Genomic DNA, 15,465 nt, shown 5'->3' with positions numbered 1-15,465 from the left:
GGACAGCAAAATACAGCTTATTCTTACGGATGTGACGCACGTTTTTCCCCGGAAGTCATTCTTCGATGTTTCTCCATGGCATATTAGCGTTCCGATTAACCGTTCGTTCATCTACAATTTTGAGCCATGGCTAATAGAACGGTAAAAGATGCCAATAGCATACATGGAACAAATCCTCAGTATCTTGTCGAGAAGATTATTCGAACACGTATTTATGAGTCCAAGTACTGGAAAGAGGAATGTTTTGGACTTACAGGTGAGAGAAGTGTGCTGGACTACATACTGAAGTTATGAATGTGGCTTGTTATTTACCTTCCTCTCAGAAATGACCTCGAAGTAACGGTAATTCTAATTATTGACTACCTCATTTTATTTCATTAATTTAAAGCTGACCTGCTGTTGTTCATTGTTTACTGCTGGCAGCGTTAGTAATGTGACTTGATACAGTAGTAGAAGTGAATAACTTCGAATATGTGTATTAAAATTGAACGGTTTATTTAACCTTAAAAATAGTTTTTATGTTTGTATTATTTGTTATTAGTACTTTATTTATTTTATAGCTTCATATAGGAGAATGTGAAGCTCATACTAGCATTAGTTTGTTTAATTTTAATTGTGGAGGTCAAACACAGTGCAATGTAATACAAATGTCACTAATATTGTTCCCTCTGTAAAATCAAGCTGAACTTGTCGTGGACAAAGCAATGGAACTGAAGTTTGTTGGTGGTGTATATGGAGGAAACATCAAACCTACTCCATTCTTATGTCTGACTCTAAAGATGCTGCAGATCCAGCCTGAAAAGGACATTATTGTGGAATTCATCAAGAATGAAGACTTCAAGTTAGTATGCAAATACTGCTCTATATGTATACAGTTTGTCATTTTCCTGTTTACACTGTGCTATGTGTTGCATTACTGATCTGCTTTTCCCCCCTCCAGGTATGTCCGTTTGCTTGGAGCGACGTATATGCGCCTGACCGGAACTTCTGTAGATTGCTACAAGTATTTAGAACCATTATACAACGACTACAGAAAAATTAAAAGCCAGAACAGAAATGGAGGTGGGCATTTTTCTTGAATATTTAGTGGGTATGTGGCATAACATAATTTATTCTTGCTGAAAAAGATGTTTGCAAATAACGTTTCTTCTTTACACAGAGTTTGAGTTGATGCATGTTGATGAGTTTATAGATGAGCTGCTTCATGCAGAGCGAGTGTGTGACATCATCCTCCCTAGACTTCAGGTTGGTTGGACTTATTATGTGTAGTATATACATATATACTTTTTTTTACATAAATTGAATGCATTTGTTTTGTCCTTTGAAGTGATATGAATTGGATTGAGTCGTTTGTTATAAAATAATGTGTCCGTGTTCATTTATTTTTGTTTTTTTCACAGAAGAGACAGGTTTTGGAGGAAGCTGAGCTGCTGGATACTCGTATTAGTGCTCTTGAAGAAGATTTGGATGAGGTGGAAACCAGTGATGAGGAGGATGAGGAAGAAGAGAAGGTAAAAGTGAACTCGCAATGTCTGACAATCTATCCAAGCAAAAATGATTATTATTAATAGTTACATATAATTATTTGTGATTGTTAAACACAACCTCTCCACATATGTACTGCAGCCAGAGAGAGTGCAGACACCAGAGCCACACAGAAGAAGTTACAGAGATATGGACCGGTCACGCAGGTCTCCTTCTCCACGCTACAAACGCAGCCGCTCACCCAGAAGGTCAGTGATGGTGCTAGTCATCCATTAAGATTATATTATTTCAGGTTTCTGGTTTAACAGATGAATGATTAATCTTCTGATTCTCTTTTTTCTTTTTCTCATCATAGACGGAGCAGGTCACCTAAAAGACGGAGGTACATAATGAAATAGTTTTAGGCACATTATTAGTGTCTTAGATACATTATTAGTGGGGCATATTATTATAGGAGATTATACAGTGTATACATTGTCTGATTCCTCTGCTCATTCAGTCCATCACCCAGACGTGATCGAGATCGGGATCGTCATCGCAGCAAAAGTCCCCGCAGGCACCGCAGCAGATCCAGGGACAGAAGGCATCGCTCCAAATCTCCAGGTACAGCAAGGCTGTTTTGAAGTACTCAAAGAAAATAAGTCACCACAATTTGTTATTTAAAATAATTACAGTAATTGGCAAAACTGATAATTTAGAAATATTGGCATATTTTCTTCCAGGTCACCATAGAAGTCACCGGCATCGCAGTCACTCTAAGTCCCCAGAAAGGTAATGCTGATATCAAATGAATTTAAATAATTGTCTATGTTTTTACCCTCTTGTTTCATGTTGCCATTGTCTCTTTGTGTTCCAGTCGGTCAAAGAAGAGTCACAAGAGAAGTCGAAGAGGAAACGAGTGACCTCAGCTTTCTGTCAATTATTATTTTATTTTTTAATAGATATTTTTGTGCTCTGTAACATATGGAGACAATGAAATTTCTGTCATAAAAAGCTTGATCTTATTCTGTGTAAACTGCCCATGCCCAATTTAGTCTTTATAGGTTTTTGATGCTGTTTTATACTTTTAATAGAAATTTCCATCCTGAATTAACTGTACTGTGTAAAATAAACATTTGATGTATTGTACTTTCCATTTTTCCTGTTATAAAGACGATGATTGAAACAGTCTTCAAGAAAATTTCCTTTGCTGTTATTTTGGTATGATTTCAGTCTCTGAATTTGGAGAATTCAGTTTGATTCTGTGACAGAATTGAAGTTAAACTAAAGCCAATAGAAGACTGGACATAACCACTCATACTGTTTTAGTGCTCTGGGGTAAAGTTGGCCAAACTGCACTTAATTTCATGAGAGATGAAATATTTATTTTCAATATAAGATAGGGTACTAAGCAAAACAAAGCATCACTAACTTTCTCTTTTACTTTAAAATTTCAAAAGAAAAGACATGTAGAAGTGTACAAAGTTGTGGTGGACTTTATAGATTAAAGAACATTTATACTACGAGGCCGTTGAATGCTTGAATCTGATTGGCTGACGAACGTTCTAAGGTGTGCAATTATTTTCAGGGAAAAGCACAGGGAACGTAGTTCCAGGCAGCTTTTTACCGCATTACATGTCCATATCACTTCGCCAAATGATTTGCGTTATTTCAAAGGTCCTTACAGCCTAAAACAGCAAAAGAACCTAAACCCACAACGGCACTGGCCAAACAAATAAATATAGTAAACATAGGGATACAAACGACAGATTATATTCATGTTTGTGCCACTAAATTACGTTTTATTATGTACGGAAAGCACTCTCCCGCTCTCTCTCCCTCACAGAAAGTTTGCACACGCACTAATTTAGCGCTACTCTGACGATTTTATCAGTAACATAGTTTAACAACTTAAAAAGTACATGACTTCTCACAAGCGAGGTAACAACAACGGTGCTGTTCGTGAAGAAAGTTAACTTCAAGTTTCACTATAACTAACATTAGAGACATTGCTGCCGAGCACTTTTGAGAGACGCACATACTCTTGAGATAATCTCTCTCTCTCTCATAACTTAGTTATTAACTGTATAAATTAACTGAATTAGTCTGCTATCAACGGCTTAAGCCTCCGTTACGGTTTAAAATGACATTTTGGAAAGAAATAATCATACTCACAATAGCGATTTAAGTATAAAAATCGGACAAATGCCTTGAAATATATGATCTAATCAATGTCTTGAGGTGTGTGGCAACAGTATAACAGCGGAATAATTGACTTCAGTCCATTATTCCTTACTTGAACGAGTTTGAGATTGATACTACTTTAATATGATCTGTGACTAAAATTACATGTTTTTTTATTCGGTAAATAGCACATTTTAATTTTTATTCTAGAAAAGAATCTGGCGGTGAGGAAATTGCTTTAATGTTAATATTATGGAGACTTTAATTTTGACGGATGGTTTTAAGAGAACAGCGAACAGGAAGTAAATACATCAATGTTATGAGAAAATATTCAAATAATTTTTAATCAACCTGGATAGTTATATAGCGGATAAATTCCTTGACCTATTAATACACTGTAAGTATGTGAACAAATAATATAAAACTATTCCTGACAAGGAAAATATTCCTTGTTATGATGTTATGAGAAATGCTGCATATTCAACGCGCTCTGCTTGTCAGTCATTCTCACAAGTTTTACTGTCGAATGGTATGTTATTCAACTGTGTGATTCACTGTGCTAACTAGACAGTTTAGAGCAAATTGATCTAGAATAATGACTGGGGGTGTGCAAGTAATGCATGGAGGTTAAATGGACGTGATTTCGACATGATTTAAGATCCTTTATTAAAATAAAAAGACTGTGTTTCAAACTAATTTAATTATTAATTTGATCATGTTTGCTAAACTAAAGGTTATGCTGTCCTAAAAATGCAGTCCAAGGATGTTTTACAATATTTACATCCTGCTAGAGCTGCTGTGGAAGTCAGCTGATAAGTCAGCAGGTTACACTTCCTTTCATTCTGCTCCTGAATTTGAGCACTGAACAGTTTGCATTCACTGCGCCTCCTGCAACCTTTCTGTGAGTGTTTAGGGTTTAGACTGATTTACTAGAACAGGGATTAAATCATAGATTTAATATCCTAAAGTCTGTTCCATGTATGAACACTGTTCAAAATTATGTTCTTTGTTTTCTTTTCTCTGAAGGCACACAGGATGAGTATGAATGACTTTGCTGTTCTCAGCACTGGGCGAAAGATGCCCCTTGTGGGACTTGGGACGTGGAAGAGTGAACCAGGACAGGTAAGATTTCTGTGCATCATCCCAACTGTAATTATGACCGAATTTAAATCTGAATATGCTGTATTGAGAATGACAGCAGGTTTACTAGGATCCACAGTTGTTCAGTATATTATCCAATATTTTCGGCAATAATCTTTTGCTTTAATTATTGTGTATGTGTGTAGAACTCCAAAAAGCATTTTGTATAAATATGTTATCAATTGCAGGTAAAACAGGCAGTTATTTGGGCACTGCAATCTGGCTATCGGCACATTGACTGTGCTCCCATTTATGGGAATGAGCCAGAGATCGGTGAAGCATTTCAGGAAATGATGGGACCTGAAAAAGTAGGTCAACCCAAGTAGATTACAAACATGAAACACATACCCACACACTGAAATATATAATGAATGTGTGCTTTACAACTGTTGTCTTCTTTCAGGGCATAAGGCGAGAGGATGTATTTGTGACCTCCAAGCTATGGAACACAAAACACCACCCAGATGACGTGGAACCATCTCTTTTAAAGACTTTGAAAGATATGAAGCTGGAGTACCTAGACCTTTACCTCATCCATTGGCCACATGCCTTCCAGTAAGCCTCCAGCTCTTCTCATAATATGTGTGTGTATATATATATATATATATATATATATATATAATGTGTGTGTGTATATATATATTTATATATATATAAAGTCTAGCTGACTTTGAATTCATTTTCTCAGAACTAACTTACATTTTTAAATCTAAAAAAAGAGATTAAAGGGTGCAAGACTCCGTAATAGTCCATTGTTATAATAGTCTTATTTAGGGTATCTTGTTTATTGCTAATATAAACATGATGTTTTCTTTATCTCATTTGGGGAATTAATTATGAAGTGTTCATTAGTAGGGATAGTCCACTCAAAAATGAAAATTCTGTCATCTTTTGAAGAATTTTGAAGACTACTAAACAGTTTTAGTTCCCATTGACTTTCATTGTATGGTCAAAAAAAATTAAATAATGGAAGTCAATGGGAACTGAAACGGTTTGGTTACTAACAACATTTGTCAAAATATCTTCCACCGAAGAAAAAAGTCATACAGGTTGGAATGAAATGAGGGTGAATAAATAGGACAGAATTTTCATTTTTGGGTGGATGATCCCTTTAATGTGCTCTGCCTTTTTTCAGATACCAGTCAAGTGTTTAATCTTCTTATTTTTGTCCAGACGAGGCGATACCTCTTTTCCTAAGAAGGAGGATGGAACCATGCTGTATGACAACATAGACTACAAGCTGACATGGGCTGCTATGGAAAAACTTGTGGGAAAGGGCCTTGTCAGGGCCATCGGGCTCTCGAACTTCAATAGCAGGCAGATTGATGACATCTTGTCAGTTGCAAGCATCAAACCAACTGTTTTGCAGGTCAGAAGAAAATTTGATGTTATCATTTATGTGGTCCATTATATCAGTTTGTAGAGTAACAATAGTGTTTTGCAGGTGGAGTCCCATCCATACCTTGCACAGGTTGAGCTGTTGGCTCACTGCCGGGATCGGGGTTTGGTGATGACCGCCTACAGTCCACTGGGATCTCCTGACCGAGCCTGGAAGCATCCAGAGGAGCCTGTGCTGTTAGAGGAACCAACCATTGCAGCACTAGCCAAGAAATACAACAAGACTCCTGCACAAATGATCATCAGGTAAATTCAGGCTTTTGCACTAGTTGTGCATGGTTTCTTCACTGGTTGTTTCATAGTATTTCTTCATTGATATTTTGTCAGGTGGCAAACTCAACGAGGAGTAGTGACTATCCCAAAGAGCATTACACAGTCTCGGATCAAAGAGAATATCCAGGTTTCTGCATGTTTTTCTTTACTCTTTCATGTTCTACAGTGTTTATGACCATGTATTGTAACCATGTAATACATTTGCTCTGCTTATTTACAGGTGTTTGATTTCACTCTTGAACCTGAGGAAATTAATCAAGTGACAGCATTGCACAGAGGCTGGCGTTACATTGTGCCAACCATTACTGTAAGTTATATTACTGTAAGCCACATCATACAACAAAGCACTAAATTTTACATGGCCTTTAACAAAGAGGTTACTTTAAAATGAAATATAATGTTGAAGCTGCTGTTTTTAAGTGTGCTGAGTGTTAAGACTCTGCAAATCAAATGCATTCCAAAAGAAGTTTTCGATTGTATACAATATCTCTTTGCATCTGTTTTTGTAGGTTGATGGTAAATCTGTCCCCCGGGATGCAGGACATCTTCACTACCCATTTAACGACCCCTATTAATACACACTTCTGCGTGATTCTGTGCCTTGGAACCAATGCCCATTCTCTACTCTGTATACTTCTAAACATAAAACATTTTTGTTACATACATGTGGCTCTTTTTTTTTTTTTTGAATGAAACTTAATGAACAAGGGCTGATTTTAAATGCATTCACAATGTTTAAGGGTGAATTTTATGAAACTTGTCAAGAATATGCCTGGATTATCACTGTTAAGCAAATTGTAATGGTAAAACACTCCATAAGTCCTGGCCAGTCAAGGCCTTATCATGGTCCAAGATTTTATTGTCCTCTAGTCTCAAAATTTTTCATCTGTATCTTAGAACAAATAATATTGCTGCATTATAAGCCCAAAAATTTACAAAAAATGCATTTATGGCATTTAACTTCCTTAATGCATATTTATCAATTGAATAACATAGAACATAACATTGACTGTCCCACATTAGTCAAAACGCGCTGTCCCACTTTTGAAACATCCTTTTCTAAAGTAGGACGACAAAGATTTCTTTAAATAGAAAATATTCTTAACACATTTGAACAATATTATTGCCAAATTTTTTGTACAAATACATCACAAATATAATTTGATAACAATTTAGAACATATTTTATTTATAACTTATGATTTGTATCCTTAACATTAATTTTGTCTAAATCGTATGTCAGTGACCTTTGAGTGTACTTTACAAGAGGTACTTCCTGTTTGATGATTTTCATGGCCATATTTCTGACATCATTTCCAGAAAGTCTAGTGATTTCAATAACTTGCTTGAAATCAACACCAATCATGTTCACTTTAATGTTATAAAAGAAGAGATAAATGCACTGTAGTTTAGGTGTCCCACATTACACTAATCCACCCTATATGCATAAAAAACATAATTGCTTTTCTATAAACAATCAACGTCTTTGAATCAACAATTGTATATCCATCAATCATTTTTACTTCAATTTTATCTTTCGCAAGCAAAGCTTTAGCATCCCCTCATTAAAGCCGTAAGGTAGCCTACACCGTCTCCTCTTTTGTCCATTTTTCAAATAATTTTTCGCTTGAAATCAAAGTTTTTAATTTTGCAATTTAAATACAGTGACTGTTGACAAATATGATGGAGGGCAATAACTCCATAAATGCAATTATGCCCCAAAATTCAAGATAGTGTGGCAAAAATGCTCCTGTATGATAAGCGATATCATACCAGCAGTGCTGTTTGTCCCGAGTGCAAATGTGAATTTATACAACAGTACAGTCAATAAGAAGTTAATATTGTTAATATTTTAAACACAACATTGTCTGTTTTTGCTCAGTTTTGCCAACAAAAATATTTGAGAATGAATTTGCGTTTTGAACGAATCGTGTGAATCAGTGATTCGAATCAATGATTCAAAGCATGATTCAATTACATTTACCGTCACCTGCTGGCATTTTTACTTTCTTATTTAGAGTATTAGTTATTTTGAAGACTTGGTAACAAAGCTGTTTAAAGTAAAGTAAAGTCGTGATTGTCAAGTAAAGATCGTATTGTCAAGTATGGTGACCCATACTCGAAATTGGTGCTCTGCGTTTAACCCATCCAAGTGCGCACACACACAGCAGTGAGTAGTGAACGAACACACACACACACACACACACACACACACACACACACACACACACACACACACACACACACACACACACACACACACACACACACACACACACACACGGGGAGCAATTGGGGGTTCGGTGCTCAAGGGCACCTCAGTCGTGGTATTGAGGGTGGAGAGAGCGCTGTACATTCACTCCCCCCACCTACAATCCCTGCCGGCCTCGAACCCGCAACCTTTCGATTACAAGTCCGACTCTCTAACCATTAGGCCACGACTTCCCCTAGGTTAGGTTACCAATGACTTCCATTGCATGAACGAAAACAAAAACTGACGTGATTCTCAAATTATCTTATTTTATGTTCCATAATTTATGTTAGCCTAAACATTTATGTTTATTGAACGTTTTAATACATTTTATGTTGAATCAAATAAAATATTTATTTCTAAAGCTACTATTTATAATGTCTACTTAATACTTTCTCATTTAACACAAAAATAGCAATAAATAATCTTTTGGGGGTATTTTCACAGCCAAATGTAATTTGTGATTAATTAGATTAATCGACACATTATGTAATTAATTAGATTAAAAATGTTAATCAACTGACAGCCCTAATATATATATATAATTATTTTAAATATGTTGGTTTTTATACTACCCTCCCTCTTGGAAAGGTAATGAGGAAAGTTGTTATATATTAATATAATAATAATAATAACTAGATAATAGAATATATCATTTATTATATTTTATTCACAATAACACCAGGAACATGTTTTAAATAAGAAAGTGAATAAGGTCTATTTTAATTTTATAAAAAATAATTTCATACAAATAATATTAAAAAATAAAAAAGTCTCACAAAATCTAGATAAAATAGACTTTCCATTCATCTCGTCCAGTTAGACAAATTACAGTATAGTTCTTAGCAGAAGAGTAATATGGTTACTTGCCCTTTAAATTTATTCTCCCGCGTTTTTGTGACAGGGTTGTAGTTCAGCGGAAGTACAGCTTGTATCCGTATTTAAAGGCGCCAACAAAGACTAATTCAGGAACAGCTTCACAAACCTGCCGTCTGTACGCAATATCATCCAACAGCTTGGTTTATTTAACGCATTAAAATGCCAGAGGAAACAGCAGCTGCTGAAAGGTAAAATACAATTTTTAAGTTAAGTGCGCTCCAGGGAAGTAAGCAGAAGTTAAAGGAAGTCAGAGTGAAAGGTTTGGGCTGGTTTCGTTTGATAACAAAGCTGCAGCAGCAGCTCCGTCCATTTCAGGAAAAATGTGTCGCCTTCGTGCTTCTATTCGCTTTTCTCCCGCGCCCGGACATCGTCGCGCGCGACGGGATGGCATCACCGTGGATTCCCGTTGACGTGTTGCGTTTGGCGGGAGAGGGCTTAATATGAACGGCTAGCTTGTTTACAATGTATCCTAAATGAGGAAATTCCCGCTATGTTGACAAGCAGTCGTGAGCTTGGCGCTGCATTGAAATGACTGCACACCCGCCGAGGTCGAGCGTTAAGTTTGAAAGGTGGCGGTAACAACACAAATATCACTTTAAATCGCCCACTTTGGATATTATACTGACATTAAACTGTGACGTTAGATGTTAGCCATAAACGCGTGTAATGTTGACGCGCACTGTCCAGAAGTAACAGTCATAGTAGCATCGTGCTAACTTTGGTCCTTCGCAGTGAACTCCTGAAGCAGTCTTTAGTGACATTTTGCTCTCATTGGACGTATTCTTTAGGCGAAGCAAGGCTTTTTAATAGTGTATGAATATATTTCTGTTTTGTTTGTCTTTTGCAGTATGGAGGAGAAACCTTGCTCTTCAAGCGCAGCAGACAGGTGAGTTGTTATCTGGACTTCGACCTTATTAAAACTGCTCAGTTCACTAAAATTAGTTAGTACGCTCACGTTTGTTTATTTTTGCAGCTCCGTCGATGTTTCTGAGGAAGCAAAGAAGCTGATTGGCACAGGCAACCGGCACTTAGTGATGGGTGATGTTGTGTCTGCAGTCGGTGTGTTCCAGGAGGCTTGTGCCATGCTGTGAGTAGTGAAGGAATAGTAATGCATGTGAATTACGCAAAGAGAATTTGAGGTACCTGCCAGTGTTTGAATGAGTACACTTTTTAATATTAGGCTCTATATTTACATAATGTGTAACCCATTTCCCCCTTAAGAGCTGAAAAGTATGGAGACACTGCTGATGAATGTGGTGAAGCTTTTTTCTTGTGTGGGAAAGCCCTTCTGGAGCTTGCCAGGTATCTGGATTAATTAGAATTTAATGCATTACATCTATAAAGAAAAGTATCGGTTTATCTAACTCTTGTTGTTTTTAATACTACTTTAGGATGGAGAATACAGTGCTTGGTAATGCTTTAGAGGGAGTCCCAGAAGAATCCTCTGAAGAGGGCGAGAAACAGAATGACTCTAAGATTGAAAGCGCAGACAACTTAGATGGTTTGTTTTTAGTCTTGTTTGTCAGTTAAAATTGTTAATTTTGTGCTTTTCATGTATACTCAGGGCTTGACATCACATTTGTAAAAAGGCTGTTTCCAAAGAACCACCAAATTGACAGTTGTCAGTGTTCTGCACATATTGACAGCACACAACTTGATTCTGATTAAGAGGGACTCTAAGGGGCAGATTATTGAGCAATGTTGCTTTGATTTAATGTTGGTGTCAATGGGCAACCAGGTGAGACACCGGGCCCATGACTGATCTAAAGTATCCAGATAGAAATTTGTTACCCATTCTCAGTGGGAAAGTGCCCAAGCAACATTGATCAAAAGTTGCCCTGTGTATCATCAGCCTAACTGTAACCAAGAAATATCCCTCCGTTTGTACTATGATGCAGAGAAAACCAGAGATGAGCTTCGAGCACAGGTTTATGATGCCATGTCGGAGGGCAAAACTCAGTCAGAGGTAGAAAAAGAGGTGGGGGAAGGTGAGCAGAAGAACCAAGAGGAAGTTAAGGAGAAGCAGGAGACGGTTGAACCACCAAAGGAAAGGGATGCAGCATCACCTAAAACCGAGAAACCAGTTGAACATGAGGCAAAACCTACTGAAAATGAGAAACCTGCTGAAAAAGATGCTGAGATGTCAGAAGGTGAGGAAGAAAGTGCTTCTAAAAAGGAAGATGTCACCGTGTCAAATGGAGTAACTGAAAAGGCTGAAAAAGATGAAAAGGTTGAGGAGAAAAATGGAAATGAAGAACCCATGGAAGAGGATGGTGGAGGTAGTGAAGCATGTTGGAGTCTGGGGGAGCACAAGAGTTGCATATTAAATACCTTTGCTAAACTTCACCTGGTGAATCTTCTAAATACTGGTGGATCCATAGAGCATTTAGCTTTTAAGCTGCAGTGTCACTAAGGGTGTCCAAGGTGATTTGGTTTTCTCATTAGGTCAGTGTTGGTGAGTTAACATCTTCTATGCTTTAGATGATGATGACGACGACGATGATGATGATGATGGTGGTGACGCAGAGGGTGAAACAAAGGATAAGGTTTGTAATCCCTTTTTTTTTTTTTTTTTTTTTTTTTTTTTTTTAAACTGGTTTATCAGTGTCCTTTTGTGCTTTTAGGAGAGTGAGGAGGATGAAGTTGGAAACCTGCAGTTGGCCTGGGAGATGCTTGAGGTTGCAAAGGTGATTTATAAAAGGTATACCTTTTTAGATTATTTTAATTAGGCATATTTTAATTACGCAAGCTTGGTTTCAAAAGACGCATGATCTTTTATTTGGTTTGAAGAAAAGACAGCAAAGAAGATCAGCTAATAGCGGCACAGATTTACCTGAAACTAGGAGAAGTTGGGGCTGAATCAGGTGTGTATGTGGAAGTAGATGAAACTACGACTTAATTTTAAGGACCTTTTTTGGGTTTGACAAGTTGCTGTAAAATTGAAGTTACCCTTCATTAGTCTCTCTACTCTTCAGTAACTAGTCTCTCCATTTTGTTTTATGTAGGTAACTACAGCCAGGCCCTGGAGGACTTCAATGAGTGTTTAACCTTGCAGCTGAAACGCCTTCCCTCTCATAGTCGTCTTCTGGCTGAGACTCATTACCAACTGGGCACAACTTACAGCTACACTGCCCAGTACAGCCAAGCCATTGAGCACTTCTCCAACTCTATCAAAGTCATCGAGAGCCGTCTTGGTAGGAACATTTTCACAGAGGGTTTTGCCAGTCCTCAAGGGTTTATTTTTTTAAACTGAGAATTTGCTTGCTGATAACACTAGTTGCCATGAGCAAGCGTGGTACTCAATTGATTTCTACATCACTCTTCCTCCAGCTATGCTTCAGGAGGTAATAGACAAGGCAGAAGGTGCAGAGGCAGCAAAGGAGGAGAAGGGCGAGCTTGAGGAGTTGAAACGGTTACTGCCAGAAATCGCTGAGAAGATTGAAGATGCCAAGGACAGCCAGAGGACGGCTGCTGACGCATCTGAGGCCATCCATCAGACTCTTGTGAGTTGCATTAGTGCAATAATGCAAATGCATTAAGCATGTTATCTATTGTTCAGTGCCTTGCAGTGGCTGATGACAAATCTGATATCAGCTTATATTATACATTTAATCAATATGGTACTGCTCTTGGTACACAAAAGTGGAGATCAAGTTGGGCATGTGGGTCATTCAGGATGCAGCGCCGATAGCTTAAGAGGCAATGATGAATAGTTTGGAACTTGTTCATTACAGGCAGGAGCATCCACTTCATCTGCATTTCCAGCTGAAAATGGCGGCCCATCCTCATCTACTGCTAGTCAGGTGTGTTCATGCTTTATGTTGCCTTAATTTAACATTAGGGATAGGTGATAATTTGTTACAATTTCTTAAATGGGCCATAACTCTTCCTGAAGTGTGGCCATCCTCATTCTTCTTTAAGGGTACTTTAAGCCTATAATGTATTATGCCACCCTAAAATGCCTGTTTTGTTTCAGATTCCTGTGAGGCCAGCTGATGGTGCGTCTTCCACAAAATCGGCATCTGACATTTCACACCTTGTTCGCAAAAAGGTGAGTATCTATCCACTGAAGTGTAATTTTAACCTTTGCAGTAGACCTAAGGTTTGGGGGGAAACTAGCATGTACATTACAATATACAGTGAATGAGGGTAGTCTGCCCATAAAAGGGACCTCTGCAATGCTACCTTTTGCTTTAGTTGAGGTTAATTATGCATGCTGGGTCATGAGCTGAATTTGCCAACTAGATTGTTTGTTGCTTGGTGCCTCTGTGGTGTTTGTGCTTCATTATTGTGGCTTGGCACGTTGTAGTTGTGGCGTGGTGTTGAAGTGGCCATGTGTGCTTGAGTAGCATGTAGAGAATCGGTGTTTAGTGCAAAAAATAAGTACGTGTTCTGTCCTGCTTTATTCCTGCACAGAGGAAACCAGACGAGGAGAGTCCAAAAAAGGACAGTGATGCTAAAAAGACTAAACAGGAGACCTCAGTTAATGGCAGCGGTGACTCTGCCCACAACGGCAATGGAGTCCAGAAGAAAATGGAGCAGGAGGCGAGTTGATAGACTTGCTGTTTCCTTAATACAGTCACAGGGCTCAACAATTAGGACTGTTTGATTAACCCAGGGCCGGCATAAAAGATGCTTGGGACAGTTGACAATTTTTTTTTTTTTTATATTCAAACCAGAATCTGCGAACTAGCTCTGTACACGAGCACTGTTTGGCTGTTCTGCGCGCCCACACACACACACACACAAAGCACGCAAGTTCTCTTTTGTATCTTGTGCAAATATACACCAAATTGTCAATGTCTGTTTTGGCAAGTATTTACGTAAACCGTCTGTTAGATTTTAACTGGGGACAAACAGGAAAAAATATCTGTGCCAGTAGATTTAATCTATACTCTGGATCATAAAGTGACAGCGGCCTAAAATACCTGCTGTTAATTTTAAACAAAAGGGAAAGGTGAAAAAGCCACTCCGCTCTTGACTGAATTTCCTGTAGTGTTGGAAATGAGTTTGTTATACCGTGAAGATTATGCAGTGTTTTATTTAACACTTGATATTAGTTTCTGTCATAGCCCATTTCTTTGATTTGAATACTACTGTTAGACCCATCTGAAACTTGAAGTGCTGTTCAATTATTTTTAATTCATCTGAACGTAATTGTTACGGTTTCTTTAATGTTTGAACTTATTAGTCTAGTGTTTTTGTGACTGAGATTGGAATAGAAAATTGTGAGGTTCATTGAATTCTAAAATATTGGCAGCATAACCTTGTTTGAAATGAAAGGGTCAAAAACTAAACTTGAGAGGACTGATCGGTTGAATGCGTCTACAAATACTGGCACAATCCTGTCTTGGAAGTTTGCTTTACCTGAATATTGGTTGACTGGCTGAGATAATGGAATTGGTTGGAGTATTGCATCTGGAGTTTTATAACTTGTCTAGCATTAGTTAATTTGAACAATTGTTTCTTTGCTGTTTTTAACCTTAATTTTCTCTTCCAGCCAGCCAGTTCTTCCTCTGTGGAGACGTCAGCGTGATGGACATCTTCTGATTGACCACTTACCTTCCAACCAGCAGAGCATGCCTGCCTCATACTCTCCAAGAACAACTTTTGTCTCTTTTTGTAAATAACCCGTTTTCTTTCTGTCCAATTTTTGTATAATTGTAGTAAACTTTCAATAAAGGATATTTGCATATGTGAATGTGGCTTTCAATATTACTGTACACACACAGCCCTGTACACACACACAAGCTTTCATATAAAATTAAAACAATGGGAAGCCAAGAAAACTTGTACACAAGACAAGTAATTTATCAGTATCTTAAAATACAGTTCATAACAGATGCAAGACAAAACGGATGTTTTAGTCACTTAAAA

The 15,465-nt window shown here is 37.6% G+C and overlaps 3 protein-coding genes and 1 long non-coding RNA gene across 11 annotated transcripts; 3 read left to right on the top strand and 1 right to left on the bottom strand.

The window, feature by feature from the left end:
• The first annotated feature begins 50 nt into the window (after positions 1-50).
• Positions 51-2,658, top strand: LOC306878925 (pre-mRNA-splicing factor 38A). 2 transcript variants are annotated; one of them, XM_079431537.1, is made up of 10 exons: positions 51-342; positions 682-841; positions 941-1,062; positions 1,160-1,245; positions 1,401-1,511; positions 1,627-1,733; positions 1,841-1,867; positions 1,985-2,088; positions 2,208-2,256; positions 2,342-2,655. In XM_079431537.1, the coding sequence occupies exons 2-10, from the start codon at positions 705-707 to the stop codon at positions 2,385-2,387; spliced, it is 789 nt and encodes a 262-aa protein (XP_079287663.1). In that variant the 5' UTR covers positions 51-342; positions 682-704; the 3' UTR covers positions 2,388-2,655. The 2 variants fall into 2 exon arrangements, with proteins under 2 accessions (XP_079287663.1, XP_079287662.1); XM_079431536.1 differs by having other exon boundaries at positions 54-256; positions 2,342-2,658.
• On the bottom strand, positions 1,078-3,717 carry LOC306878927. Its single transcript, XR_013784977.1, has 3 exons — positions 3,640-3,717; positions 1,959-2,112; positions 1,078-1,854 (listed from the first exon to the last, which is right to left on the bottom strand). It is a non-coding gene; the product is annotated as an uncharacterized lncRNA (long non-coding RNA).
• Positions 3,718-7,950, top strand: LOC306878924 (aldo-keto reductase family 1 member A1-B-like). Of its 3 annotated transcripts, none has more exons than XM_079431534.1 (9): positions 3,718-4,045; positions 4,675-4,770; positions 4,977-5,096; positions 5,192-5,343; positions 5,962-6,157; positions 6,233-6,432; positions 6,514-6,586; positions 6,680-6,766; positions 6,969-7,950. In XM_079431534.1, exons 2-9 carry the CDS (start codon positions 4,684-4,686, stop codon positions 7,032-7,034), a joined length of 981 nt encoding a protein of 326 aa, XP_079287660.1. In that variant the 5' UTR covers positions 3,718-4,045; positions 4,675-4,683; the 3' UTR covers positions 7,035-7,950. The 3 variants fall into 3 exon arrangements, with proteins under 3 accessions (XP_079287660.1, XP_079287659.1, XP_079287661.1); XM_079431533.1 differs by lacking the exon at positions 3,718-4,045 and adding an exon at positions 4,093-4,177 and having other exon boundaries at positions 6,969-7,121; XM_079431535.1 differs by lacking the exon at positions 3,718-4,045 and adding an exon at positions 4,488-4,549 and having other exon boundaries at positions 6,969-7,121.
• A 1,667-nt stretch (positions 7,951-9,617) lies between these two features.
• On the top strand, positions 9,618-15,299 carry LOC306879028 (histone-binding protein N1/N2-like). Of its 5 annotated transcripts, none has more exons than XM_079431700.1 (15): positions 9,639-9,776; positions 10,436-10,474; positions 10,562-10,675; positions 10,810-10,890; positions 10,980-11,089; positions 11,487-11,738; positions 12,070-12,134; positions 12,213-12,289; positions 12,379-12,452; positions 12,594-12,782; positions 12,919-13,091; positions 13,323-13,391; positions 13,565-13,639; positions 14,005-14,133; positions 15,089-15,299. In XM_079431700.1, the coding sequence occupies exons 1-15, from the start codon at positions 9,748-9,750 to the stop codon at positions 15,122-15,124; spliced, it is 1,512 nt and encodes a 503-aa protein (XP_079287826.1). In that variant the 5' UTR covers positions 9,639-9,747; the 3' UTR covers positions 15,125-15,299. The 5 variants fall into 5 exon arrangements, with proteins under 5 accessions (XP_079287829.1, XP_079287826.1, XP_079287825.1 ...); XM_079431699.1 differs by having other exon boundaries at positions 11,487-11,867; XM_079431703.1 differs by lacking the exon at positions 11,487-11,738 and having other exon boundaries at positions 9,618-9,776.
• Positions 15,300-15,465: the final 166 nt, after the last annotated feature.

This window comes from Barbus barbus, assembly GCF_936440315.1.
Source record: "Barbus barbus genome assembly, chromosome: 13".
Taxonomy (NCBI): domain Eukaryota; kingdom Metazoa; phylum Chordata; class Actinopteri; order Cypriniformes; family Cyprinidae; genus Barbus; species Barbus barbus.
The sequence above is the reverse complement of the archived record's forward strand: the minus strand, read 5'-3'. Positions and strand labels throughout refer to the sequence as shown.

What these genes read in the sequence shown, in the direction of transcription:
- LOC306879028 (XM_079431699.1), top strand. Translation starts at nt 9,748, where the DNA reads ATGCCAGAGGAAACAGCAGCTGCTGAAAG. An exon ending in CAGGAGGCTTGTGCCATGCT is followed by an intron (nt 10,676 to 10,809) that starts GTGAGTAGTGAA and finishes TTCCCCCTTAAG; the next exon opens with AGCTGAAAAGTATGGAGACA. An exon ending in AGAAGTTGGGGCTGAATCAG is followed by an intron (nt 12,453 to 12,593) that starts GTGTGTATGTGG and finishes TGTTTTATGTAG; the next exon opens with GTAACTACAGCCAGGCCCTG.
- LOC306878924 (XM_079431533.1), top strand. Translation starts at nt 4,118, where the DNA reads ATGCTGCATATTCAACGCGCTCTGCTTGTCAGTCATTCTCACAAGTTT. An exon ending in GGAAGAGTGAACCAGGACAG is followed by an intron (nt 4,771 to 4,976) that starts GTAAGATTTCTG and finishes TATCAATTGCAG; the next exon opens with GTAAAACAGGCAGTTATTTG. An exon ending in GGATCAAAGAGAATATCCAG is followed by an intron (nt 6,587 to 6,679) that starts GTTTCTGCATGT and finishes GCTTATTTACAG; the next exon opens with GTGTTTGATTTCACTCTTGA.
- LOC306878925 (XM_079431536.1), top strand. Translation starts at nt 127, where the DNA reads ATGGCTAATAGAACGGTAAAAGATGCCAATAGCATACATGGAACAAAT. An exon ending in GGAATGTTTTGGACTTACAG is followed by an intron (nt 257 to 681) that starts GTGAGAGAAGTG and finishes TGTAAAATCAAG; the next exon opens with CTGAACTTGTCGTGGACAAA. An exon ending in AGGATGAGGAAGAAGAGAAG is followed by an intron (nt 1,512 to 1,626) that starts GTAAAAGTGAAC and finishes TATGTACTGCAG; the next exon opens with CCAGAGAGAGTGCAGACACC.